The sequence below is a fragment of the Nannobrachium achirus genome, assembly GCF_963921795.1.
Source record: "Nannobrachium achirus genome assembly, chromosome: 23".
In the NCBI taxonomy this organism is placed as follows: domain Eukaryota; kingdom Metazoa; phylum Chordata; class Actinopteri; order Myctophiformes; family Myctophidae; genus Nannobrachium; species Nannobrachium achirus.
The window spans coordinates 5,042,482-5,069,030 of record NC_137830.1 but is presented as its reverse complement, the minus strand read 5'-3'; the positions used below and the strand labels follow the sequence as shown (position 1 = coordinate 5,069,030).

Here is a 26,549-nt window from a genome sequence, read left to right as displayed (position 1 = left end):
TGAACAGGTTGGTGCCTTGCATGGTTTCCTCTGCCATTGGTGTATGAATGTGTGTGTGAATGGGTGAATGTAATGAATGTGTGTGAATGGGTGAATGTAATGAATGTGTGTGTGTGTGTGTGTGTGTGTGTGTGTGTGTGTGTGTGTGTGTGTGTGTGTGTGTGTGTGTGTGTGTGTGAGAGTGTGAATGGGTGAATGTAATGAATGTGTGTGTGAATGGGTGAATGTAATGAATGGTGTGTGTGTGTGTGTGTGTGTGTGTGTGTGTGTGTGTGTGTGTGTGTGTGTGTGTGTGTGTGTGAATGGGTGAATGTAATGAATGTGTGTGTGAATGGGTGAATGTAATGAATGTGTGTGTGTGTGTGTGTGTGTGTGTGTGTGTGTGTGTGTGTGTGTGTGTGTGTGTGTGTGTGTGTGTGTGTGTGTATGTATGTGTGTGTGTGTGTGTGTGTGTGTGTGTGTGTGTGTGTGTGTGTGTGTGTGTGAATGGGTGAATGTAATGAATGTGGGTGTGAATGGGTGAATGTAATGAATGTGTGTGTGTGAATGGGTGAATGTAATGAATGTGGGTGTGAATGTAATGCACAATCTCTGTAAAGCACCTTTTTGTATCCGTCTGTGTAAGGTTTTTTACGGTCTATGGGTTTGAAGTTCTGACAACACGCTCTGACATCACTGTGATGTCAGGGGAACCACACTAACATAATCCCTTTTATGCCCATATATGGAGATCCCTGATGTCATCAATATTAAGCCCATATCTAACAGGACTTCAAATGGGAATGCCCATATATGGAGGCCACATCGGCCACATACCACACTAACAGAATCCATATATGGCCAAGACAGATGGCCAAGACAGCCCATATCTGTGTGGCTGGTTCTACAGACAGGGATCTCAATGTATAGACATAAAAGGGATGGCATGTATGATGTCATTTGTCATAGACATCATTGGACTTTCACATAACGAATAACTGAGTAAGCATGTTTGGGCTCTCACAGCATATCTCCATATACAGTATACAGTACATGGATCTCCATATATGGGTACCAGGGGTCTCCATATATGGGTAACTGGTCCGATATACATCACTGGCCAGATGGCCAAGACATGGCCTTTTAGGGTGAAGTTGCTTGTCACCCTTAGGCGTCTTACCACAGTCAGGTTTGCCATTTAAGTTGTATTCATTCACTGTATTGAAAGGTACTGCAGGGTAAAGTGATGTTTTTAAATACCTTAATATTCTGATAGTAACCATTACTATGAAGTGTTTGTTCGGTAACGGGATCTCCCCCGTCTCGCGTCCACGTCTTAAAGAACAAAACAGAAGAATGCAGTTTTCAGGAGGGGATACCAAAATGATCCAATCAGGAGGGAGAGAGAGCTCACTGAGGATAGTATTGGTTAAACAGGTGAACCAGGAAGTGATGTCACAGAAGAAGTGAGCAGACAGAATGTTAGACATTTTAAACTGATATATGTGTAAGGTACTCTCTTCTGATTGGCTGAATTTGGCAACCCATCTGAACATGTATTTCCTGTTTATAAACACCAGGAGTGCCTAACACCCTATATGTGATTTTATGAAGTGAAATGTGCGGGTAGTTCCGAAATATGCGGGCGGAAATATGCGATATTTGGCAAATTCTGGAGGGACTAAACAACCACACCAGAGGAGAGAGTGAATAACGGAGGTTAACAGTTGTGTCTGCTTACGATAATCTGTTGTCCGTTGACGTCCGTGGACTGCAGAGCACGACACACCATCTGGAGGAGGAGAGGAGGGACAACTTGGTTTGTTGGTACAACTAAAGTGTTCACTTATTAAAAGCTGAACATTATAAACTATAAATATATGTACGAGATATAATAGAGTAGATAAACAAGACCTCACCTCTCCGTCCGTCACAGTGGAGTAGTTGACCTGTGCTACCGTCACACCGGGCAGCTCTGAGGCGTCTGCCAGGGTGGCAACCGTGTGCCCTGTGCCCACCTGAGAGATAGTAAAACATATTATACCAGGGCGGTAACATGTCATTAGGTGGAACACCCTTTAGATCATGTATGGGCAACTGGCGGCCCGGGGGCCACATGCGGCCCCCACCTTCACTTAATGCGGCCTGCAGGTTAATACTGGAATACCGATATATTATTGATTTCAGCTGTTACAATTACAAACATGACCTGCTTTAATTCCTTCAGTCTATATTAGTAGCCTAATGACTAGTATTAAAATGTGTTTTTTTTAGGTCCAATGTATTTGTATTTAAGTTCATAAAGTTAACATGAGTATATAACTAAATGTGTTTGAAATTAAATCAAAATGTTACATTTCAGGATTCCAATTCAAAAATAACAAAAAAACAATTCAGGATTCCAATTCAAAAGAAGCAAAAATAGCCGATCTACAAGCTCAAAATGCATCACAGCGCGATGCGTTTTGAGCTTGTAGATCTGCTTTTTTTGCTTCTTTTGTATGAGATACTAAAATGACAAAGTAGGACGTAGCAATATGCATTGTGGCCCTCTGGAGTGAAGTTGGAAATATAGTGGCCCTCGCCATCATCAAAGTTGCCCACCCCTGCTTTAGATCGACCAGCAAACTATAACCCAAACCCTAATCCTAACCTCAGTAAAACTATGCCTAACCCTAACCCTAACCTCGGTAACCGTGACGCGGGTGATTATCTAACCTGCCGACGCTGTTTGACCCAACGGGAGTTCGACCTATGGGGCAGTCCCCTACCAGGGCACCTATGAAGCACCCAACATAGAAGATCTCCAAGCCCACAACGTGTCGAGGCAGCGACGGGTTGTGGGCTTGTAATCAGCTGTTATATGTTTGGGTGGGACTCCTGGGGCACAGTAGCCTGTGATTGGCCAGTATTAAAATGATAGACAAGCCTTTGGGCCAATCATGTGATGTCTCTCTGCTCTGTGGGCTGGTGCTACTGAAGGATTGGCCCTCTCCACTTGTAGAGTCGGCCCACCAGCCATGTGGTTCTCCCTAACGTTATGTTCCTCTACCTCCGCTCCGACTTGGCAAAACTGGAAAACTGCCTCGTCTGGTCCGAAAATAACAAAAACTGTTTCGCCCCTTATCAAACCAAAGGTATCAGTGGACAGTTGAAAGCTTACTCTACTTAGTGGACGCAGTCTGTGTCCCCCACCATGCGCTTAAAATACATTTCTAGGGCAAAATAAAAAATAATCCACCGGACGGAGACTCCATTTCTTCTAGTTTTTTACTATTTGTTGTCGCCATCAAGTGTGCCAACTCACTACTGCCACGCATGTCAGAGGACTGCATTAACAGCATTAGTCTCATTGGGTGTTATTCAGCTTGGAAGGGCTGTTTCCTAAAAAACAGCCCTCAAAATGTATTTCAGGCGTGTGGTGGACCAGAGCTTGGTATTCCTATGTATCACCTGTATGAGTGAGACGGTGCCGTCGGGGTTGTTGACGGTCTGCACCACGGTCTGCTGGGGCATGAGGTGGGCGATGCTCTGTGTGGTGGTGAGGTGGTGCTGGGCGGGCACCGTGTTGGCACTGCCACTGTGGTCCTCGAAGGCGTACAGCAGGTCCTCGCGCCCGTGCTGCTTGTAGCAGTTCTTCACGATGGTCCTCAGAGCCTGCGTCCACGACACCTGGGGGGGGGGGATAGAGACCAGGATTACTGCGTGTTTTTGTGAGGGTATCTACCCTAGGAGACACGGGGAGAACATGCAAACTCCACACAGAAGGGCACTTTCGCCAACCCCACCTAGGGTGTGGGAGCTGATGACACGGAGGAGAGTACACACCCCCAGTGCCCACAGCGTCCCCCGGCGGGAATCGAACCCAGGACCTTCTAGCTGTGAGGCGACAGCACTACCAACTGCACCACCGTGTCCCCATAGGTTAGGTTTTTGGAGCTGTGTGCAGCTCCCTATACGTGGCTGTGTGGGTCTGTGTGTCTGTCTGTCTGTGTGTATGTAGCCTGACTTCGGCGCGTAACTAGTGCCGCACCATTTACGCCACTCGCGCAATATATACATCAAAATGTGCGGCTCGGCCGGGAATGGTGTTCTATTACCTTTCGTTCCGATCCGCCTTACCATGCCGACGTAATCGGCAAAAAACGACGCTTAATTGTCCCCATTGACTTATAATGGGACAATGCAAGAAATCACTTTCAAGTATTTTTCTCTCGTAAACCATAGGAGCTACAGTTTCAAACCTCGGAGAGGAGATTCATAATGATTTTAAGAATGAATCGAAAAATAATTACATCACTCGGCCTCATGGTGGCGCTATAACGGCCCACTTTACGTTTTGCCCCGTAACTCTTGAACCGTAGATCGGAAAATTAAAATTCTTTTTTCCCTGGATTCCTTGGGTCAAGACGCATCTCCCCATATAGGCCATGCCCATTTGCGCCAGGATAGATTTTCCGCCATCTTGAATTTTCTCCAAAACACACTTTTTGCTCCTTTTCCTACATATTTTCTTCAAATGTCACAAAAATCGGTACACATGATCTACACACACACACACACACACACACACACACACACACACACACACACACACACACACACACACACACACACACACACACACACACACACACACACACACACACACACACACACAAACACACACAGCTCCACTTCACACGGGTGTGATTTTTATTTTGACAGTGACTGTTGTGTTATTGCTTTACACTCGAGGCCGTGCGCTATCGTGACTGTAGGCACGTCAGTGATGCTCGCAGAACCCCTGACCGCATCACTGTCGTGCCAATAATCATGATAGCGCACACGCCACACCCTCTCGTGTAATAGTGATATTGCTTATTGTGAAAGTCTCTCTCTCTCTCTCTGTGTGTCCGTCTCACCAGTGTTGTTTTTGACAGCAAATTTTGATTTAGTTTTAGTCATAGTCTTTTGAATAAAATGTCTTAGTTTTAGTCATAATTTTACTCACCTGAAAAGTTTTAGTTTTAGTCTAATTTTAGTCAACTAAATATCATAAGGTTTTAGTCGACTAAATCTTCAGTTGATTTAGTCAACTCAAGTATTTTGGCGGGCCTTGATGGCATCGTAATGACTGATTTTACACTTGGTTGCGTGCTGAAAATAGCTGATCTACAAGCTCACAACGCGTCGCGCTGCGACGCGTTGTGAGCTTGTAGATCAGCTATTTTCAGCACGCAAAACCTGAGAGCAACCAAACATAAAATGACTCTCTTCTCCACCAGTCCCTCCCTATTTTGTTGACGAAATTGTAAATATATTTAGTCTTACTTTTAGTCATCACAGCTTAGTTTTTATTTAGTTTTCGTCAGTGAAAAAAACAGTCGACAAACATTTTTAGTCATAGTTTTAGTCGACGAAATCAACACTGCGTCTCACCCTGGTTTTCTGCTCCTCAGTGCGTACGTCAGAGCGTACGTTGGCCCAGGGGATGTCCTCGGGCCACCAGGCTTTAATCTACTGTTATATATGTCATATAGCGTATTAAATGTGAGAGTCACCCTGGTTTTCTGCTCCTCTGTGCGTACGTCAGAGCGTACGTTGGCCCAGGGGATGTCCTCAGGCCACCAGGCGGGTTTGCAGCTCTCCTTGCCCCAGCCTGGCTTCCCTCGGCCCGTAGAATACTTCAACATCTCTGGGATGAACGCTCGCAGCTGAGCCTGAGAGGAGACACAGCAGAGACACACAGTGTGAGATACCGTAGACACTAGACAGACAAGAGGGTGCAGAAGATCGCTGCTACTGGTTTCAAAAAGCTGTATACCCTGTGTATAAAACATAGACCTATAGGTAATGTTGCAGTGTGACATAGCTCTCTTTGACACATTCCTGTACCCCTTCACCTTCTTACCCAGTAACTGTAGAATTGAATTGAGAGAGAGATATGCACAGACAGACAGAGGCAGATAAAGAGAGAGAGAGAGAGAGAGAGAGAGAGAGAGAGAGAGAGAGAGAGAGAGAGAGAGAAACAGACAGACACAGACAGAGGTGAAGAGAGGAGGTGAGCGATACGATGAAGTCACTAAAAGTGCAGTGATGTACACACACACACACGCACACGCATACACACACACACACACACACACACACACACACACACACACACACACACACACACACACACACACACACACACACACACACACACACACACACACACACACACACACACACGTCCTTGGGCAGGTAGCAGTAGCTGCATATTGATCTTTGCGTACTGATATGTGTTCACCCCTCAAATAGAGCCAGGCTTTCTAAAAAGAGACACAGCAATAATAAATACCAACGCAACGCGCCCAGAACACTCTGACCCAAAAACACACTCGCCCCCGGGTCAAATCTGGAGACCTGGGAAAAAAAATAGCGCTGAGTGCCGCGCTGCCAGCTTGTAGATCTGCTATTCTTTTTTAAATGTGAAAATGTGCGCAAGTCTTTGAATATGACTTTGACCCAGTTCTATAAATGTCTTCTAAATTGTTCTTCTAAATCAGTGGTTCTCAAACCTTTTCATGTCAAGGACCCCCAAAATTACATGTATATTATCAAAATATGTTGTTCCAGGGACCCCCCAGAAACAATTTGAGTTACAAATGTTTGCTTTTAAAAAGATATATTCAGACTTTAAAAAAAAAAAAAAAAACAGTGCAGCACTCGGTGCCACGCTGTGAACTTTGATATCTGCTATTTTTTTTTGTTAACTCATTCCCTGCTAGGCCCGATAGTCCCGAGAATATGCTAATGTTTCTCCCTGCCAGGCCCGATAGTCCCGACAATTTCCGTTTTTGACCCCAAAAAAATTAGTAGGCATGATAGCAATCGCGAAATTGCATGTTTAACCCCCATAGCAACCCCATCTTTCAAACATGGCAGCCATCTTTGTTTACATTTTAGGAAAACATAATGGCTGCTAGTTCATGAATGCCTGAACGGATTTCCATTAGGATTGTTTTGTTTGAAAGCTGTGAGCAATCTGCACACACGTGGTGCATGATCTAGGCATGGACATGACATTATCAGTGCACTATGAATTACATGGAAGTCTATGGAGACAGATGGCAAATGAAAGTACGAAGGTATTTGCAAATGGCGGGGTATTTAACAAACGAAAAAATAATGAAAATGAAAAAAAATAAAAACACAAGCACAACAATCGAGGACTGATTGCTTTGTCCAGCAGCATAAGAACCCACAGTTTTTTTGTTGTTGTTGTTGTAGAGTGTCCTTAGAAAAACGGAGGGAGGGGGGGGGGGGGTCTAATCTGATCTGATTTGCTTTCCTCATACGAAAAAATTAAATAAAAATAGTCTTTTAGCAGGCAACTAACGTTATTTTCTTAGTGATTATTCTAGCGACTAAGAGAAAATGTGAATCTTATTTTTTAATGATCGACTAAATGGATTTGTCCGATTAACACAGTGAGAGGCACTGCTGTGTCTGCTTGTCGCCCACATCAGTGGTTCACAACCGTTTCAGGTTGCGAGGCGTTGTGAGCATGTAGATCTGCTATTTTCACAATTTCTGCCTCTAATATTAGACAATTTGGCCAATGTTTAGAGGTGTTAAAAAGTCCTCTATACCCTCCTCTATACACTTAAACGTTATGTTGGTTTGTTTACTGTTGAATGAGAAAACAATGTTGCACATTAAGCTAATCACCTGGGGACCCCCCAAAGTAATTTGGGGACCCCACTGGGGCTCCCGACCCACAGGTTGAGAACCACTGCCCTACATCACAGTGCTTGTCCCCCACACCACAGGATAAAAATATGATCCTGGACCAAATAAATCCAACTCCACACCAAACCAAAGCCCTAGGGCCGGCCGAGTCATCAGAAACATATCAATCACCACATCCAGAACCCAATAACTGACTTGTTCTTGCTCAATCCATTTAGGACCGGAGCCCATTTTGGGAGTTACCTTTCAAGACTGCTGTACAGGGCCGGATCTAGCCTTTAGCACTAGGTGGGGCAGGAAGAAATGATAGGGGGGGTCACCTCCAGCCCATGCCGCAAAGCGGCGTGGGCTGAAAGAAAAAACACCCGAAATGCATAGAAAACTAAGCATTTTTGCACACTTTACCTATAACACACAATACAAACAACAGGTCTTACACCTACAGTATCTCTCTCTCTCTCTCTAATATCTTATCAGTTTATAAATCCATCTACCTAGTTGTAGCATAACATTTCAAATAGTTTAATATTTTAGACATTTTAGATTTGTGTATGCCATCATGTTTGGTGGGGCAGACAGGGCATTTAGGGGGGCATTTCCCCCCCTTGCCTATGCCTAGATCCGGCCCTGACTGCTGTACAAGTGTATTTGGGTGTTCGCGCCTGCGTGTGTGTCCGTGCATGTTCCCGTGCACGGTGGATGTACAGTGTGTATGTATGTACATGTCTGCATGCACGCCCCATGCATGGCAGATGGTCTAATTACAGTGTTGGGGTGAGTTAAGTGTCGCGCCCTGCCTTCTCACACCCACACCCTAATCCTACACATCGCTGTGGCGCTCCGATCAAGGTCTGAGGAGGGTCTGGGCCTTCATGAGGGGCTGCTGGAGGTAATTACACCCCCCACCCCACCCCCCATATCACCTGCTGCTCCATACAGCAGGGGTCTTCAACATTTTCAGGCCAAGGACCCCTTAGTTGAGAGAGAGATGAAGCAGGGACCCCCACAACCTTTTCATACTGTAGATTCCATATAGTTTCATTGTTTGACAGCACAATTATCAGTGTATTTTGGATTCATGTCGATTTGTGTTTTCAGATATTTAACCACTTGAACCGTCAATACTTAATAAACTTGACCTTTCACTCTGTACTTAGTCTCCTCTTTTCCCCCTCTTTGCCAAAAATAGCAGATCTACAAGCTCACAACGCCTCGCAGTGCGAGGCGTTGTGAGCTTGTAGATCTGCTATTTTTGGCTAAAGTTCTCAGAATAAGGACACTAGGGTTCAAGTGGTTACTATAAAAAATAAGAAAAAAGTTTATATCACTCAAAGATTTGGAGGACCCCCTAGGGGTCCCGGACCCCCTGTTGAAGACCCCTGCCATAAAGTGTGACCACGCACTGTTGTGGAGTTGGTACGTTTTTTAGTTTTTGTTTTAAACACATTAAAGGAGTAGTTCACTGCCAAAATGACCTTTTTTTCTATTGATCACTTACGCCATGGAGACTTGAGTTCAATAATATTTTTTTTGCATTTGGGTCCCCATCCAGAATCAATGGGGATACATTTACTATAATCAAATTATTGTCTTAGGAATGCGACAAAAAAACTAAAAATATTATTGAACTCAAGTCTCCATGATGTGAGTAATCCTCAGAGTTACTACAGGGGTCCTCCAAATCTTTGAGTGATTTTTTATATATTTCTTTATATTAACCACTTGAACCCTAGTGTCCATATTCGGAGAACTTTAGCCAAAAATAGCAGATCTACTGCGAGGCGTTGTGAGCTTGTAGATCGTCTATTTTCGGCAAAGAGCTTTGGTGTAGAGGGGAAAAAGGAGCAGACCAAGTACAGAGTGAAAGGTCAAGTTTTTTTAAGTATTGACGGTTCAAGTGGTTAAATATCTGAAAACACAAATTGACATGAATCCAAAATACACTGATGATTGTGCTGTCAAACAATGAAACTATATGGAATCTATGAACAGGTTGTGGGGGTCCCTGCTTCATCTCTCTCTCTCAACTAAGGGGTCCTTGGCCTGAAAACGTTGAAGACCCCTGATATAAACCCTTGAAAAAAAACAAAGTTGCGGTTTAAAATAACTAAAAGTAAAAAAAACAGAGCAAACAACGAGGTGAGACAACGGTCTTGCGTCTTGCTAAATCTCATCCTTTACAATCTCATTCTCCACAAACAAGAGCCAACCAACGACTGGTTGCTTCCTGGTTTAAACACCCAGGGACCCTTCTGCGTGCATGCAGCCCTGTGATTGGCCACGGCGCTCCCTGGGTTGATGAGTGGCGTCCCAACGGTGCCGGTAGCGGCGCGCTGCGCTGACTGCGGTCTCCATGATCCAACCACTGCATCAGCAGCCATGGGAGACACGCAGCAAAACAACATCACCTCCCTCTCCAGAGGGAGGGGGGGAGAGTAGTGGTGTTAACCCATTTAGAACGGGTACAAATCATTGTGTATCATTATTTTATGCTTTAACTATTGAAAAATAGCAGATATACAAGCTCACAGCGTGGCACCGAGTGCCGCGCTGTGAGCTTGTAGATCTGCTATTTTTGAAAAATCGTGAAAATTAGAATTTTGACCCGATTCTATAAGTGTCTTTTGAATCCTTCTAAGGTTTTTTGAAAAACCTATGTTTCTATGTCAGCAATCTGGCCAGCCATCGTTAAAGAAAAGGTCCTTTTCACTTAACTGGAGCTCAGTTAGTCTGTTCTTGAGAGACTACTATGTCAGTGGTTCTCAAACCTTTTCATGTGAAGGACCCCCAAAATGATATTTATTTGGCCACGGACCCCCATCTCAAAATATTTAGTTCCACTCGGTGCCGCGCTGTGAGCTTGTATATCTGCTATTTTTCACTGGTTAAAGCATTCAATAATTCTAGGCCTAAATGGGTTAAACTAACTAAGTACATTTACTCAAGTACATGGTGTTTTGTAATTGCGATGATATTTGAATGTTCTTTGTTGCTATTTTTTCATGTCCATGGATTGAATACCAAGGACCTAAAACACGGACTTATTGGGGGTGTTCCTTTTAGGCAGGGTGTTTAACTGTACTTGTAAGTGTACTACTTTTGGGGGGTTTTGACTGTACTTGTAATGTTCTTCATTTTTGTCTAATACAATATTCAATCAAGTAACTGTACTTAGGTATAGTTTAGAGGTATTTTTTATTTTACAGGAGTACTTCCCGATTTTCAGTCCTTTTACCACCCCGCTACATCTCGGAGGCAAATGTTGTACATTTACTCCACTACAAAGATTTTAAAAGTTCAGTTTCTAGTCACTTTGTAGATTTAGATTATTATGACAAATCATACGTACCACTTCAGCCCTATATATTTCAGCCATTTGAAAATTGTAGATCTGCTATTATACTATTTGAAAACTTGAAATGGGAGGTTCTGCATAACAAGTATTTTCTACTTTTGGACATTTACTTGTAACAGAGTATTTCTACATTGCAGTATTGATACTTTTACTTAAGTAAAACACTTGGGTTGCATGAGAGAGAGAGAGAGAGAGAGAGAGAGAGAGAGAGAGAGAGAGAGAGAGAGAGAGAGACTGAGTCTGCCTCTCTCGCTCTCTCAATCTCTCCCTCTCCGAGCCACACCCCATCACGTGTATCAAAACAACATCCCGGTTCCAACAATGGACCAAGGGCGGAGCGCTTGTTTTCGGTGGAGATGACGGAGGCGTGGATATACAAGGGACACAATAGCAAAGATCCACAAACGTGTAGAGAAACACTTCTCTTGCTAAACCTTATATTATAAACACAATCTGGCTATAACAACAATCATGACATAGGCTATTTACTATAATCTTTAATTCACTATGAAGTGTCTTATAATTATAGTAAAAATAGTCAAATAACAAGGACAAATTGTTCTGCCCACAACCTTATCAAACCAAAATGCCTAAACTATTGTAAATGTTGGTCTATTATAACTATGATAATGGTTCTTGTAAGTCCCAATTATTAAGTAGAATACTTGAACCTTATAAATATAGAATGTTTATAATGTGTTATGATTATTATTGCTTGTGTTAAATGTTATGAAACATCGCATGTATGCCTATTATATTACCTATAACCTATACACCAGTGAGCTCTCGGCACCTCCGCGCGGTCCAGGCGAACACAACGGAGCGCTCCCTACCTCCGGTTCAGCCAATCACAAGCTTCCACTGCTGGAACCGGGATGTTGTTTTGATACACGCCACCCCATCTAGTCGCTATCTGCTGTTTTAGAACAGTGCTTCTAAAAAGCTTTCCTTCCCTCTCCAGTGTCTGTATTGTCGTTCAACACCCGTGCATTTGCATTGGGATGTGCTTCGCTTTGGACTCTCATACATATGACATATAATAAAGCAATAAGCCACAAGAAGCGAGTGGTTACCGGGGTATTATACACCGGCTGAGAGGCGTTGGGAAACGCGAGGCGTCAGCCGACACACATGTTTATTTCCATCCAGATTTAGCTGCTATGTGGGTGAACATCACATAAAAAACGCTAGCATAGCAACCTAAACTAAACAGCCTGGATTGCCTGGAGAATAGAGGGCGCTTGTTGCCTTTACAAGCCCCGCCCGGAGCCATTCAGTCACTGTCCTATGCATGCGGGCGGTGCTTAGAAGCACCCGCACGGCAGGATTTGAGAGAAAATCACGGCACTGTGGAAAGAAATAACGCACCTGGCTTTGATATAAACTGATTCAAGGTGGTGGTTATAGTCTCAGATACCACGGCAACCAGCCAATCAGAATCAAGGAATGGAACTAGCCGTTTTAGAATGTACAATATACATCTAATCATATCCACACACTGACTGAATCTACCTAAAGCATTTTGTTCACATTGATGAATCCTCAACCTCAGGACCAGCTTGGTTTTATGACCAAATGGCGCCCTCTGTTGGCTGAACAGGCCCTGTTCTAGAGCAGTGGTACACACAGACAGATAGATAGATAGATAGATACCTTTATTATCCCAAGGGGGAAATTTAGTTGTCCAGTAGTAGCACAGCAGTATACAGTTATTTACAAAGTTACAGAGACGTAAGAAAGATAGATAAGAGGGAAAAAAACAAAACAAAGACAAGAGCAGTACAGTACCAATAAGGAGAAGGTGCATCAATAGAGGGGGCGAATAATATATAAGAATATATACATAAAGTGTCTTGCAAAAGAGACCATAGCAGTCAATGCTAGTTAGTGCAAACAAGTATCTCACTGTCAATGTTAAACAAAGCAAAAATACTCAGAAACTACCAACACTAACAACCTAATAGTGCAGTGTCAAAAATCAGTGCGAAAAAAAGAAGAAACTAGGAAGCGTGTCACCGCAAGGCGCACATGAGCACTCTTCCTGGAAGGTCCTTAGAGGTCAAAGTCAATACAGCAATTGTTCCTTAGAGGTCAAAGTCAATACAGCAATGGTTCCGTAAGTCAAAGACCAAATAGGGAGCTGATGTTTGGAGCTGCCCTTCTAGACCTTGGATTGCACAGGTTCTTCTAGACCAGGGGTTTTCAAACTGGGTGACGGGGCACGCTGGCGTGCCGTGACGGCAGTCCAGGGGTGCCGCGAGATCATTTGATAATATTTGGAATTTATTTGGCCACTTGGACACAACAATATTTAGTATCATTTTAAACTTGAAGTACAAAGTTATTTTCAGTCAGTTCTAACCAAAATGGCTATTATCTCAACGTTTTCCTCGCAACATAATCACTAAAATATCGTCACTGTCGGGCAGAAACCTCATATCTCCAAGTTTCAAATGTGTACGTCTTTTGGTAAAGCAAAGCCCTGCTTCATCATACAAGACTGTTGCACAAAACTAGTGAAAACAGCATATCTACAAGCACACAACGCCTCGCATTTAGTGCATGTTATAGATGACGAATACAAAACGAACGGTTTTGGACACACAAGGTTTCCACCCGACAACGATGATATGCTATAAATATAAGGTGCTGGGAGTGAACATTATAATGTAGGGGTGCCTCGGATTAAAAAAATATTTATGGGGTGTCCTGAGACAAAAAAAGTTTGGGAACCCCTGGCTTATGTGACACATGCAGTATTAACTCTAAGCAACTGTGTAGAGCTAAAAACCGCCAGTGGCGAGAGGTGGAGGCAAAAGAAATCCCAAGACTGAAATGTATTTTCAGACCATGTCCCAATATGTGACTTTTGAAACGTGGATACGCACACCGTACTCCAATATTTGGTGCGTTTCCCTGAAGTTTTAAACAGCCTTCACTGAATGCGTATGTGTCAATCCATGCTTCATTTTATAGAAGTATCTTCTGAAGTTCTGTTGTATTCTAGGACCAATGCAAATACTCATGTCTTGAAATTATGACATTTTAGTTATAGTTTATTATTTTGCAGATCTGCACTGATCTCAGAAATAGCTCCTATGGAATCCTCAAGACTGAAATCAGTCCCCAGGACTGAGAACTTTAACCCCTGGGTGGAGGAGATGGAGGTGGAGAGAGCGGTGTGTCCTCACCTGTGTCATGTTTCTATGTCCTCACCTGTGTCATCTTTCTATGTCCTCACCTGTGTCATCTTTCTATGTCCTCACCTGTGTCATCTTTCTATGTCCTCACCTGTGTCATCTTTCTATGTCCTCACCTGTGTCATCTTTCTATGTCCTCACCTGTGTCATCTTTCTATGTCCTCACCTGTGTCATGTTTCTATGTCCTCACCTGTGTCATCTTTCTATGTCCTCACCTGTGTCATCTTTCTGTGTCCTCACCTGTGTCATCTTTCTATGTCCTCACCTGTGTCATCTTGTCCACGGAGACGGGGATGCCGTCGATGGTGAGCGGGGGCAGCTCTGACACCAGGTCCCCACCAGGGGGCGCGTGTTCCGCCAGGGCCGACTCCAGGTCCTCCAGGATCATGGTTTTATACTTCCTCACCTGGAGGGAGAGGCAGAGACGCAGAACATACAGTACATCAGTGGTTCCCAAACGTTTCAGGCTGAGAGACCTGTGGGTCGGGACCGCCTGGGGGTCCCCAAATCATTTTGGGGGGTCCCCAGATGATTAGCTGAATGTGCAACGTTGTTTTCTCACTCAACTGTAAACAAACCAACCTAAGGTTTAAGTGTATAGAGGGTATCTGCACATTTCTAAAGTGACAATTTAAGGAATTTCTAATAACTCTAAAATGACAAATTAAACATTGGTCAAATTGTCAAATATTAGAGGCAGAAATTGTGAAAATAGCTGCGAGGCGTTGTGAGCATGTAGATTTGCTATTTTCACAATAGAACAGTGTTATACAAAATGTAATGCCTCATCTACAAGCACACAATTTGTGCTGATCGTGACAACAAGACATGGCTATTTTTGGCCATGGTCCCAAAATGGGTCACAACCAGGTACGGGTTGACGGTGCAGACACACATGCTCCGTGTGCCGTTTTCGCAACCAGCTAACAAAACCTGTCAATCGACGCCGAGCGTCACAGCTTGAACGTGGACCAGGATTATCTTCCCGTTCTAGAACACCCATGTGGGTGTCTTTTGAACGCCCCCGTGGGCAGATCGGAACGCATTGAATCTTGGCAGTCCACTCCACTCCAATAGCTGAAAAACCCACAGCACACCCTTGGTCACAACCCCACGTTTGGAGAGACACTGCTTTAGTTTAAAGCAGTGTTTCTCAACTACTGTGTCTGGGGACCTTTGGTGTGCCCCTGAGAAGGGTCAAGTGTGCCCCTTGAAACTACTTGAAAGCCAGTATTGTATATCATTTTAAAAATGATCTAAACTAGTGAAAACAGCCGATCTACAAGCACACAACGCCTCGCGGTGCGAGGCGTTGTGTGCTTGTAGATCGGCTGTTTTCACTACTGTTGTGTGACAGCCTTGTATGATGAAGCAGGGCTTTACTTTGCGAAGAAACGTACAAATTTGAAACTTGGAGATACAAGGTTTCTTCCCGACAGTGATGATATTTACACCCCCATATTATGTTGGTGTGCCCATGGATTCTTGGGACATGAAAAGTGTGCCCATGCAGAAAAAAGGTTGAGAAACACTGTTCTAGAACAGTGGTTCTCAACCTGTGGGTCGGGACCCCCAGGGGGGTCCCCAAATTATTTTGGGGGGTCCCCAGATGATTAACTTATTGTGCAACATTGTTTTCTCACTCAACAGTAAACACACCAACATGAAGTTTAAGTGCATAGAGGGTATCTGCACATTTCTAAAGTGGAAATTTAAGGGCTTTTTAATACTTCTAAAATGTGAAATTAAACATTGTCCAAATTGTCAAATATAAGAGGCAGAAATTGTGAAAATAGCTGATCTACATGCTCACAACACCTCGTAATGCGAGACGTTGTGAGCATGTAGTTCTGTAGAACTGTGTTATACAAAATGTTATCCCTCAAAGGTTAGTGCTTGTCAGGGTGAGTGGGGGGGGGGGGGGGTCCCCATTTAAAATATGGTTATTTTGGGGGTCCCGGCCTGAAAAGGTTGAGAACCACTGTTGTAGAACACCCATGGGTGTCTTTTTGAATGTTCCCGCGGGCGGATCGGAACGCATTGACTCCTGGCAGTCCACTCCACTCCACTAGCTAAAAAAACCCACAGCACACCCTTGGTCACAACCCTACGTTTGGGGAGACACTGCTTTAGTTTAAAGATACTCACCACGTTCTCCAGAGGCGCGGCTCCGAACACTTTGAACACAGGGTTGGGTTTGGAGGGAGAGATGCACAGAACGATGGCCTGCTGCCCCACCCTGGTGGTGTACTCATCCAGCGTCGCTCGCAGCTTCCTGTCAGCACAAAAGAGAGTGTTTTTTTGCGGGTCTTTCAGTCCGAGTGTATCAAAAAGGCAACTGGGTTAAGGCAGCGGAAGCTTGTGATTGGCTGCGCGGAGGTGAAAGTCTGGGGGACGGAGATACACCTAAACCTAACCTTAACCCTAACCTCAGTAAAGCTAACGAGGCAACAGACTCAAATGTTGAGATGGGAAGCATCAAGCAGGTCCTCAACAACGTGGCTTGGCAACCAATCTGTTTGGTTGACTCTGAGTGACTGTGCTGTGGAGATTTTGGTGGAGTAGATTTTAGCGTAATTTATCTCCACAAAGTTAAAATAATGTTTCCAAGTTGTAAAGCTGCTGTTGTCGGAGTAACTAATGGGAGGCGTTAATGAATGTGAAAAGGTTGAAACAGCAGCTTAATGACTTTAAAAGTGACGCGTCAGGCGACGACAGCGTCCCCACAGGCCGGGTCTTGGCACAACGTGGGTGCGGTTAGTAAAAAACGCAGCAAAGCAACATAAGGTCTTTCAGAAGACCTTTAGGACTTAGAAGACATTGTTGTGGAACCGATCTTAATGCGGCTCATAATAAATGCAGTGTGGAGCGTGGCTGACCTGAGCAGTCTGGTCTGCTGTCTCTTGCGGATGGAAGGGTTGGACTCAAAGATGTGAGGTCTCTTGCGCTTCTTTCCGGTGGCCACGGCCGCAGCGGCCGCCATGCCTACTGGCCCTGAGAGAGAGAGACAACAGAACACAGGGGTTAAAGCCATGTCCTGAGAGGGGAGAGACAAGATAGAACAGAACCAGGGTTAGTTTCGTTGACTAAGGCTACGTACACACAAAGACGATACACAGAGTTGTTTTCAAAACGTTTGCAATGGGCCTGGTGTACAAGATACACTACACCTCCAAGATACCCATGTACCTGACTAACTACTGGTCTACAAGATCCACTACACCTCCAAGATATCCATGTACCTGACTAACTACTGGTCTACAAGATACACTACACCTCCAAGATACCCATGTACCTGACTAACTACTGGTCTACAAGATACATTACACCTCCAAGATGCCCATGTACCTGACTAAATACTGGTCTTCAAGATACACTACACCTCCAAGATACCCATGTACCTGACTAACTACTGGTCTACAAGATACATTACACCTCCAAGATACCCATGTACCTGACTAACTACTGGTCTTCAAGATACACTACACCTCCAAGATACCCATGTACCTGACTAACTACTGGTCTACAAGATACACTACACCTCCAAGATACCCATTTACCTGACTAAATACTTCCTAAAGGTCAAGGATGTCGACTCGACTCAGTAAAAGGTTGAGTCGAAGTCGACTTTATCGTTTGATGACATCAATTGTGAAAATAGCCGATCTACATGCTCACAACGCCTCGCAACACGAGGCGTTGTGAGCATGTAGATCGGCTATTTTCACAATAGAACCATGTTATACCAAATGTAATGTAGCACTGTAATATTGGATCATTCCGTTCTTGACGCATGCTGTACAGATGCACACATGGAGCAAATATAATGATTTTTTTTTTCACTTCGACTTTGTCTGGTAGGAGTCGACTTGTGTAATGAAGTCGACTCAGTTAATGCGACTTTTTCGTTAATGCACTACTCAGTAGCACATGCTGATGGGGACCCTGAGACTTGCTGGCTCCTATGGAATCTATGGAAGACATATAAGATGGTGGTTCTCGCCCTTTTCAGGCCACGACCCCCAAAATAATCATATTTTAACTGGGGACCCCCCACCCTGACAAGCACTAAGAGTTGAGGCATTACATTTTGTATAACACGGTTCTATTTTGAAAATAGCAGATCTACATGCTCACAACGCCCATGTAGATCTGCTATTTTCACGATTTCTGCCTCTAATATTTGACACTTTGTCCAATGTTTAATTTGTCATTTTAGAGGTATTAAAAAGTCCTTAAATTGTCACTTTAGAAATGTGCAGATACCCTCAGTCTATACACTTAAACTTTATGTGGGTTTGTTTACTGTTGAGTGAGAAAACAATGTTGCACATTAAGTTAATCATCTGGGGACCCCCCAAAAAATAATTTGGAGACCCCCCTGGGGGTCCCGACCCACAGGTTGAGAACCAGTATAAGACATGCACAGTACAAAACCAGGTGGAGGAGGACCACAGTGCAAACTGTTAGCTGGTCCAATACCACCACCTGCTGGTACGATGAATGCATTACATGATGAAGACAGACTAGACCTTGGTCATTTTATCTGTGAGACAACTCAGTACAGATATAAATAAACGCAGGAGGTCACAGGCTAAGGACAGCAGCCTTAATCATTGGTTGCACAGTACTCTAGGGACTCTAGGAGATGCAAATCATCCTGGCCTGATGCAAGTATAGTCTCTGGAAAATGTTTGAATACAAGACACATGCAAATATTCCCTCCGGGAGCAGCAAGTCACGTTGGTTTTTGAATACATTAAATTGAAACAGAAGCTCACACAAGCACACACAATGTTAGGCGACTAATTCTACAGTTGATTTAGTCGACTCAAATGTATTTTGGCAGGCCGCGATGGCGATGTGATGGCTGATTTTACTATTGGTTGCGTGCTGAAAATAAGCAGCTCTATAAGCTGTGAGCTTGTAGAGCTGCTATTTTTAGAGCGTGACACTGGAGCGCAACCTAACATAAAATTACTTTAGTCTTTTAGTTCTACTGGATCTCTTCTCTACTAGTCTAGTTTTTATTTGTTGATGGAATTGTCAATACATTTAGTCTTAGTTTTAGTCATCATAGCTTAGTTTTTATTTTGATTTCCTCAGTGAAAAAAAGAAGTTGACAAAATATTTCACCATAGTTTTAGTCGATAAAATCAACAATACTGTTATCTAATATCTATGTCCTTCACCCAATTTTTTCATGTCATGCTCCATGTTCTGTGAAAGGTTCAGTTGCAACGAGAAAGACAAGCGGGAACAGGGATGCTACTGTACTGCTACAATATGTCACTATGTCTCAAATGAGATTTAACAATTTAAATGTTACAATTTAGGCATTTATCAAGTCACTCTTAATCCAGAACGGCTGACAGCACAAGGTTATACATCAAATGCATAGAATTTACTATTTCTAACAGTGAAAGGATCTGTAGCCTACATTGAAGCTATGCACACTAAGGCAGGGGTGGTGGGGTGCCCACACCGTTTTGACCAGCTCAACATGATCTACCAACCCAAAAAGATTTACCTGAGGGGGCTTTGGAATAGTAACGGCACTGGCTTTACGTACTTGAAATGGGACATAGTGCATGGGGGGGAAAGTCCCTTTCTGTAGGGAAGAGGTAGGTTTTGGGGTTCTTTGTAATGCAACTGACTGTTGAAAACAAAGCATTGCATTGTGGGGGGTTTGCCTTCTTTAGAAGCCATGAAGGAAGCTGACAGGCCCTTCTAGATTTCAATCAATCAGGTTACCTGAATTCAAGTGACAGACGCTAAAAAGAGGGGTTTTGTGATTTTAGTTTTTTGAATATTAGGGGGGTGGACCTGATGGTTGCAACTAATTCTATGGATTTGATGTAATGATGTTGATTTATTGATGTATTCAGGTAAGAAAATAAGAGTCCGCACACCAATGTTATGCTCCCAAAGCGTAAGTTTACTCTGAGTAAACGTATGCTTTTGGGAGCATGAAACTGGTTCGTGGACTCTTATTTTCTTACTTGTATACTGTTCATTAGTCCAGCACCCAGCCTCCTATATGGCTTTAGATGTGCCTTTTTGTTAACTGTTGATGTATTGATGACGTATTACCTTGCTTATTGTAAGTCGCTCTGGATTAAGAGCGTCTGCTAAAAGCCAAAATTGTAAATTGCTGCGCTAAGCTGGCGCTCATAAAACCCACTGCGGTCTCACCTGCGGCGGCCAGGTGAGCCGTGACCTCGTCTTGCCCGGCAGAGTTCAGGATGTCCGAGTCGTCGTAGATGTCGTCGTCGGGCGAAGACGTGGAGTCTTCCTCTGCACTCATCATGGTGGCTTCTGTGAAGGTGGCAACGTGGACCTGGGGATGGGACCACAATTGTTATCGTTTATCGTGATAAAAAAAAAACACTCGCAATAATCATATCGTGTAGATTTACATGTATCGTGATATCGTCCTCTGTCATGCACTGGGATCAATTCACCTTTTATTTGCAGAGCACCTTTTACTCTCTACTACTATTTCTTTCCTAAAAATGTGCAGATCTACAAGTTCACAATGCGTAGCGTTGCGCCGCATTGTGAGCTTGTAGATCTGCTATTTTTGGGGCAAATGTTAATGGACGTTGATTATCGGGATATAGACAGTAAGCATGGTTATCTTCATGGTAGTGTTGATTTTGTAGACTAAAGCTATGATTACAAACCGAAATAAATAAAAACTTAGCTATGGTGATTAAATCTAAGACTAAATATATTGACAATTTCATCAACAAATAAAAACTATACTAAAATTAATGTCAGGGAGGAACTAGTGGAGAAGAGATCCAGTAGAAATAAAAGACAAGTAATTTTATGTTTGGTTGCGCTCAGGTGTTGCACTCTGATAATAGCAGATCTACAAGCTCAACGCAGCGTTGCACATTGAAATGAAGAATCAACTGACAGAGAGCCGCCAAAGTAGTTAAATTCTCGGCAGAAACAGACTATCAAATGTAAGTGATTGACTATCATGTGAGCATGTAGATCTTCTATTTTCACAATAGAACTGTGTTATGCTCGTCAGGGTGGGGGGGTCCCCACTCCCCAGTTTAAATATGATTATTTTGTGGGTCGCGGACTGAAAAGGTTGAGAACCACTGCTCTATGGGAACAACTCTCTGGTTTTACTGATAGTAGGAGAAATAGCGCCACCTGCTGGACCTGGCTGACGGCATGCGCCTCGATTGTGGTCATGTGCTCCGTCTGGTGAACGCTGTGCTCGTCCATCTGGGCGGTCCAGGTTCACTAAACACTGAGAGAGAGAGAGAGAGAGAGAGAGAGAGAGAGAGAGAGAGAAAGAGAGAGAGAGAGAAAGAATTGACTTAGTAAGCAAAGTAACACGCCCAAATGGCGAGTGCCGACCGTAAATGGTAAATGATCCATTTATACGGAGTCTTGTGTGTGTGTGTGTGTGTGTGTTTGTGTGAATGGGTGAATTTAATGGATGTGTGTTTGAATGCACACATTCATACACCCATGTCAGAGGAAACCATGCAAGGCACCAACCTGCTCATCAGGAGCAACTAGAGGTTCAGAGTCTTGCTCAAGGACTCTTCAACACTAACTCTGGGGGAGCCCGGGATCGAACTGAGCCAATGTATTAGCGTGACTCACAGACGGACATGAGTTGGAGGCTTTCATAGTAACAGCGACCTGACGGTTGCAATTAACCTGGAGGCTGAGTGTGCAGGTACCCCCTGGATCTTCACTGTAATACTATCAATAAAAAGGCCCCCATGACATTTTAAATAAATCCTGTCAATGACAATGAAGTGCCTTCGACTGAATTGAAAATACATTGTGTGGGATGGCTGGTGGTAGAATATATCAGTCACTGGGATTTGTATTAAGATAAGTCAAAGATACGGTGCCCTCAACACTCCCATAACTGTCAAACTACTTCTGCAACCACCCATACGAGGGAGCGACCAACCCAGATTCAGCTCAAATGCTAAACTCATTAACTCACTAACTCCTGTGATGCTGCTAAAATGTGGACACTCTACCGAAGGCCTTAAAGGAGTGTAAATCACTACCTTTCTTTAAAACCGCTCTGAAAAGGCTGCTACTGGAAACTGGTAAAAGAAAACAAAGCCTATCCTTACCTCCCCCTGACCTTTCTATTGTAACTCCCATTTATTTTCACTGTTTTTTTCTTCTTCTGCACAGTACTGTGTTTTATTTGTCTTTGTTTACAGTTGAGTGAGAAAACAATGTTTCATGTAACGTTAATCATCTGGGGACCCCCCAAAATAATTGGGGGGTCGTGTGTGATGTGATGACGTCATCAAACGATAAAGTCAACTTCGGCTCAACTTTTTACTGAGTCGAGTCGACTTGCAAAAATCACAAGTCGTTAATGCACTAGCATCCATCTACATAACATGCATGCATGCATACATACAGTATATTCCCAGAATCCCAGCCTAGGGCTACGGTCTTCAAAAAAGGGGGACATCTGCATACCCAGCCCATTAAAGTACTTGTGGTCTCATGCGCTCTGCTTGTGCAAGTAACAAGGGATAAGTTCTCATTCTCCTGCTCTGCCACTAGAATGCAAGTGCTGTGACCTTATAGCAACATCAGTGTTTTGTACTCGGGACGGGCAGCAACTGGGCACCAGTGGAGGGAGCGGAGAAGGGGGGAGACATGTGAATGTGATGTGTGTGTGTGTGTGTGTGTGTGTGTGTGTGTGTGTGTGTGTGTGTGTGTGTGTGTGTGTGTGTGTGTGCGTGCGTGTGTGTGTGTGCGTGTGTGTGTGTGTAATGTGTAGGCCTATTATTACAAGTGAAAATAATGTCATAATCTCAAAAGGATAGTGTGGTTTCATTCCATAGCTGTAGCAGCACTACCACTATGTGTCCTCTAGAGGGTGTCGTCTTACATCATAATATGGATGTTTGTCAATCTAGGCCAGGGGTCAGCAAACTTAAATGTCAAAAGAGACATTTTGAACCAAAAAATAAATGCAAAATCTGTCTGGAGCCTCAAAACATGTTTGAGCCTTATAACAAAGGCAACATGGGCTATTAAGTGTATATTAGCCTATCACATTTAATACAAATACATGTAAATGAACATTCATTTGTATTCATACTGTATGTTTTTGTCCAAATATTCGCTGCAACAGGATAACTTTGGAGAGCATGGCGACCACATGACTCCGCAGTGTGCTATTTGGTGCTTTTTGTTTCTCACAGCAAATCAAACACACAGATAATCCAGATTTGTAATTCTTATTTAGCCTATTCTACACATTTTACAATATTGGAGGAGCATGTAAGAATGTATGTTTCATATTTGGCCTACTACAGTAACTAAATGAAATGTAAACATTGTTGATTTCCATATGTTCTGGAAAATTACAGGGAGCCACTAGGGAGGGATCTAAGAGCTGCATGTGAATCCTGAGCCGTGCGTTGCAGACTGGGGCCCTTCAGTTGAAAAACAGTAGCCTAAATAAATGAATGAAATGCAAATGCTTTTTTAATGTGTACGTACGGTATATTATGTTATTATAACAACTGGGGTGGTTGTATTTTGTCTCCCTGCTCTTCTATGGGTACATTTACAGGGGTTAAAGTCAAAAAAGAAATCCCAAGACTAAAATGTATTATTTTCAGACCACGTCACATGAAACATGGCGCGCGCAGCGCACAGCAATATCTGGGGTGTTTCCCTGAAGTTCTGAACTGCCTTCACTGAATGTGTGTGCCAATCCATGCTTCATTTTATCTTAAACTAGCGTTTTGACAACTTTGTCATTCAGATTCCATTTATCCCCTGAGCAAGCAAGCAGGCGGGCTCCTTTTGCTCAATGTTATAAATGTCATCACTAGCACAGAGAAACTGGGTACAAATCCGAGGTGGAAGAGGAAAGCTACAATAGTGCTGGATTATGCAACAAATACATATTAAATGTGAGAGATTATCTCAAATAGCCTGATTGTGATTAGACGGTTATGTAACACTTATGACAGACCTATCAGACACAGCTTTATTCAACAAAACATGTCAGGAGTAAGTTACATATTGACATAATCGCAATTGTTTCGTCATAATCGTTTCCATGTTGAAAAATGTTAATACATTTTCAAAAATAGTGGAAATAGCAGATCTACAAGCTCACAATGCGTCGCATAGATCGGCTAATTCCACTATATGTTATTGAATAGAAAGCAATGTTTATTTGACATTATGCCGTTTTATGTTGAACATATTGGCATTGGAACTGGACTTTTGATGCCCATTTTTCTAAACAAAATGTCATGGGAAGTGGGTACTATAAGCTTCAGAAATCAGTATAATGGAGTAATGCAACCAAAGTGGCTTCTCTCAACCTTTTCAGGCTGCGACCCCCAAAATAATCATATTTGAACTGGGGACCCCCCATCCTGACGAGCACTAAGAGTTGAGGAATTACATTTTGTATAACACGGTTCTATTGTGAAAATAGCAGATCCACATGCTATTTTAACAATTTCTGTCTCTAATATTTGATAATTTGGCAGATGTTAAATTTGACATTTTAGAGGTATTAAAACGTCTTTCAATTGTCCTTTTAGAAATGTGCTTCTATACACTTAAACTTTGTTGGTTTATTTCATTAATTTGGGGACCCCCACAATAATTTGTGGACCCCCCTGGGGGCCCCGACCCACAGGTTGAGAACCAGTGGCTTAGAGTACTGGCAGGAGATCAATTTCACATCATGTCACTCTATGATTCATGGCAACAATCCCACATTAATGTGTTTGGTTAGGCTATAATTATGTACAATGGTGAAAAGTGTATTGGCAACCATTATCCAGGGGCCCACCATGTAACCACCCACCCCTCCCAAAAGGGACCCCACTTTGATACACACTACTAAACATAATCTGATGCTACTTTTTTAATACATACACATAAATGATATAATTCAAAAACATATTTAAATTCCCCATTATTATTCTGGAAATAATTAAAATAGGAAAATATGTCTGTGTGTCCCACACATGTGTCCCGAACCAGTGCTTGGGAACCAGTGATGTACAGTAGGCTATATGGCACCATATTTATTTATTTTGTAATTTTTGAATAAATATTTCAAGTTTTTCAGAAAACCTAGGACAGGATTTAGAAGGCGTTTTTGGCTGGGTTAATCATAACTCCTCATAAACCACGTATGTAATGCAGTGTGAACAGTTATGTGTGTTGTTATGACGCCTACGGATGGATGAGGGCAGAATGATGGATGGTTAGCTAACAGCAGCTACAGCTACCAATGCCCTACATTTAGGGCTTCATTATATTAGCCACGAAGGCTAAGCTAAAAGCAGCATCTTTAGACGGTCTAACCAACCGTCGCCTCTAACGGCTATTATTAAGCCATTGACACAAACACAACGTTCGACACAATAAAAACAACGGTTCGTGACGCAGTGAGAAATGCAACAAAACAACGATATAAACACCGGCAAATAACAGCATAGCAGCGTCGAAAACACGACAACAACGCGACGACGGGCCTCTGCGAGGCCTTCCCTCTGACAAACAATCACATAATACGAACAATAAACAAAGAAAACTGCGATAAAACCCCCGAAATAACAACACAGTGCGCTTATGTCTTATGATGATGTTGTCGCTCGAGCGTTCCGGCCGGCCGGTGCAGCTCGAGCGACTAGGACTTTATAAAGGCTGTGGTGCGGCTGCGCCGCGGCTCGAGCGGTAGCATGGAGATTGCGCGGTAGAGCACGTACCTCGCTGCGGCTGCGCTGCTTCGGGCCTGCGCGGTACGGAGCAGAGAGGGAGCGCTGGGGCTGGACGGGAGGCTCGAGCCGGATGGAGGGAGCACGGTGATCCACCACGGAGGAGGAGGAGGGACGACCTCACTCCCATAGCCCGGCGGGACGTTCCGTCTCCATGGCAGCGGCCAGCCCATTGGCTGCTGGGGGATGGCGCTGCGGCCATTGGCTAGTAGCTGTTCGTTGTTGAGGGCAACCGTTCTTTCTTGGGGCTTCGGCCGGGGGGAAGCTAGGAAAGACAGTGGTGAAATACAAAATGCTGTAGGCTACCCTAATGTATATGTTCCCCATTTTCAATTTATTTTATTTTATTTGTGACACTTGCTTTGGCAATGTTTTTTTTTGTTTTTGATTGAAACATTTATTAGAAGTTTGCAATAGAAAAAAGTACAGTTTCATGACGGTACAATTAATCACTGGTACAAGGTCAACTAAAAGGAGATCCTAGAAAGCCGAGGCTTATTTCCACAGGAACCACACTTTAA

At 43.4% G+C, this 26,549-nt stretch overlaps 1 protein-coding gene across 1 annotated transcript in view; it reads right to left on the bottom strand.

Moving 5' to 3' along the window:
- Positions 1-21,502, bottom strand: part of nrf1 (nuclear respiratory factor 1) — a gene marked incomplete at both ends in the record, with an annotated part of 52,306 nt that extends 30,804 nt beyond the window's left edge. The window contains 10 exons of the mRNA XM_080754804.1: positions 1,240-1,314; positions 1,721-1,771; positions 1,899-1,997; positions 3,433-3,651; positions 5,523-5,681; positions 14,520-14,660; positions 16,403-16,529; positions 17,134-17,248; positions 20,450-20,594; positions 21,428-21,502. Of these exons, the coding sequence (XP_080610930.1) occupies positions 1,240-1,314; positions 1,721-1,771; positions 1,899-1,997; positions 3,433-3,651; positions 5,523-5,681; positions 14,520-14,660; positions 16,403-16,529; positions 17,134-17,248; positions 20,450-20,594; positions 21,428-21,502 (1,206 nt within the window). The remainder of the gene's footprint in view (positions 1-1,239; positions 1,315-1,720; positions 1,772-1,898; positions 1,998-3,432; positions 3,652-5,522; positions 5,682-14,519; positions 14,661-16,402; positions 16,530-17,133; positions 17,249-20,449; positions 20,595-21,427) is intronic.
- Between the last annotated feature and the right edge of the window lie 5,047 nt (positions 21,503-26,549).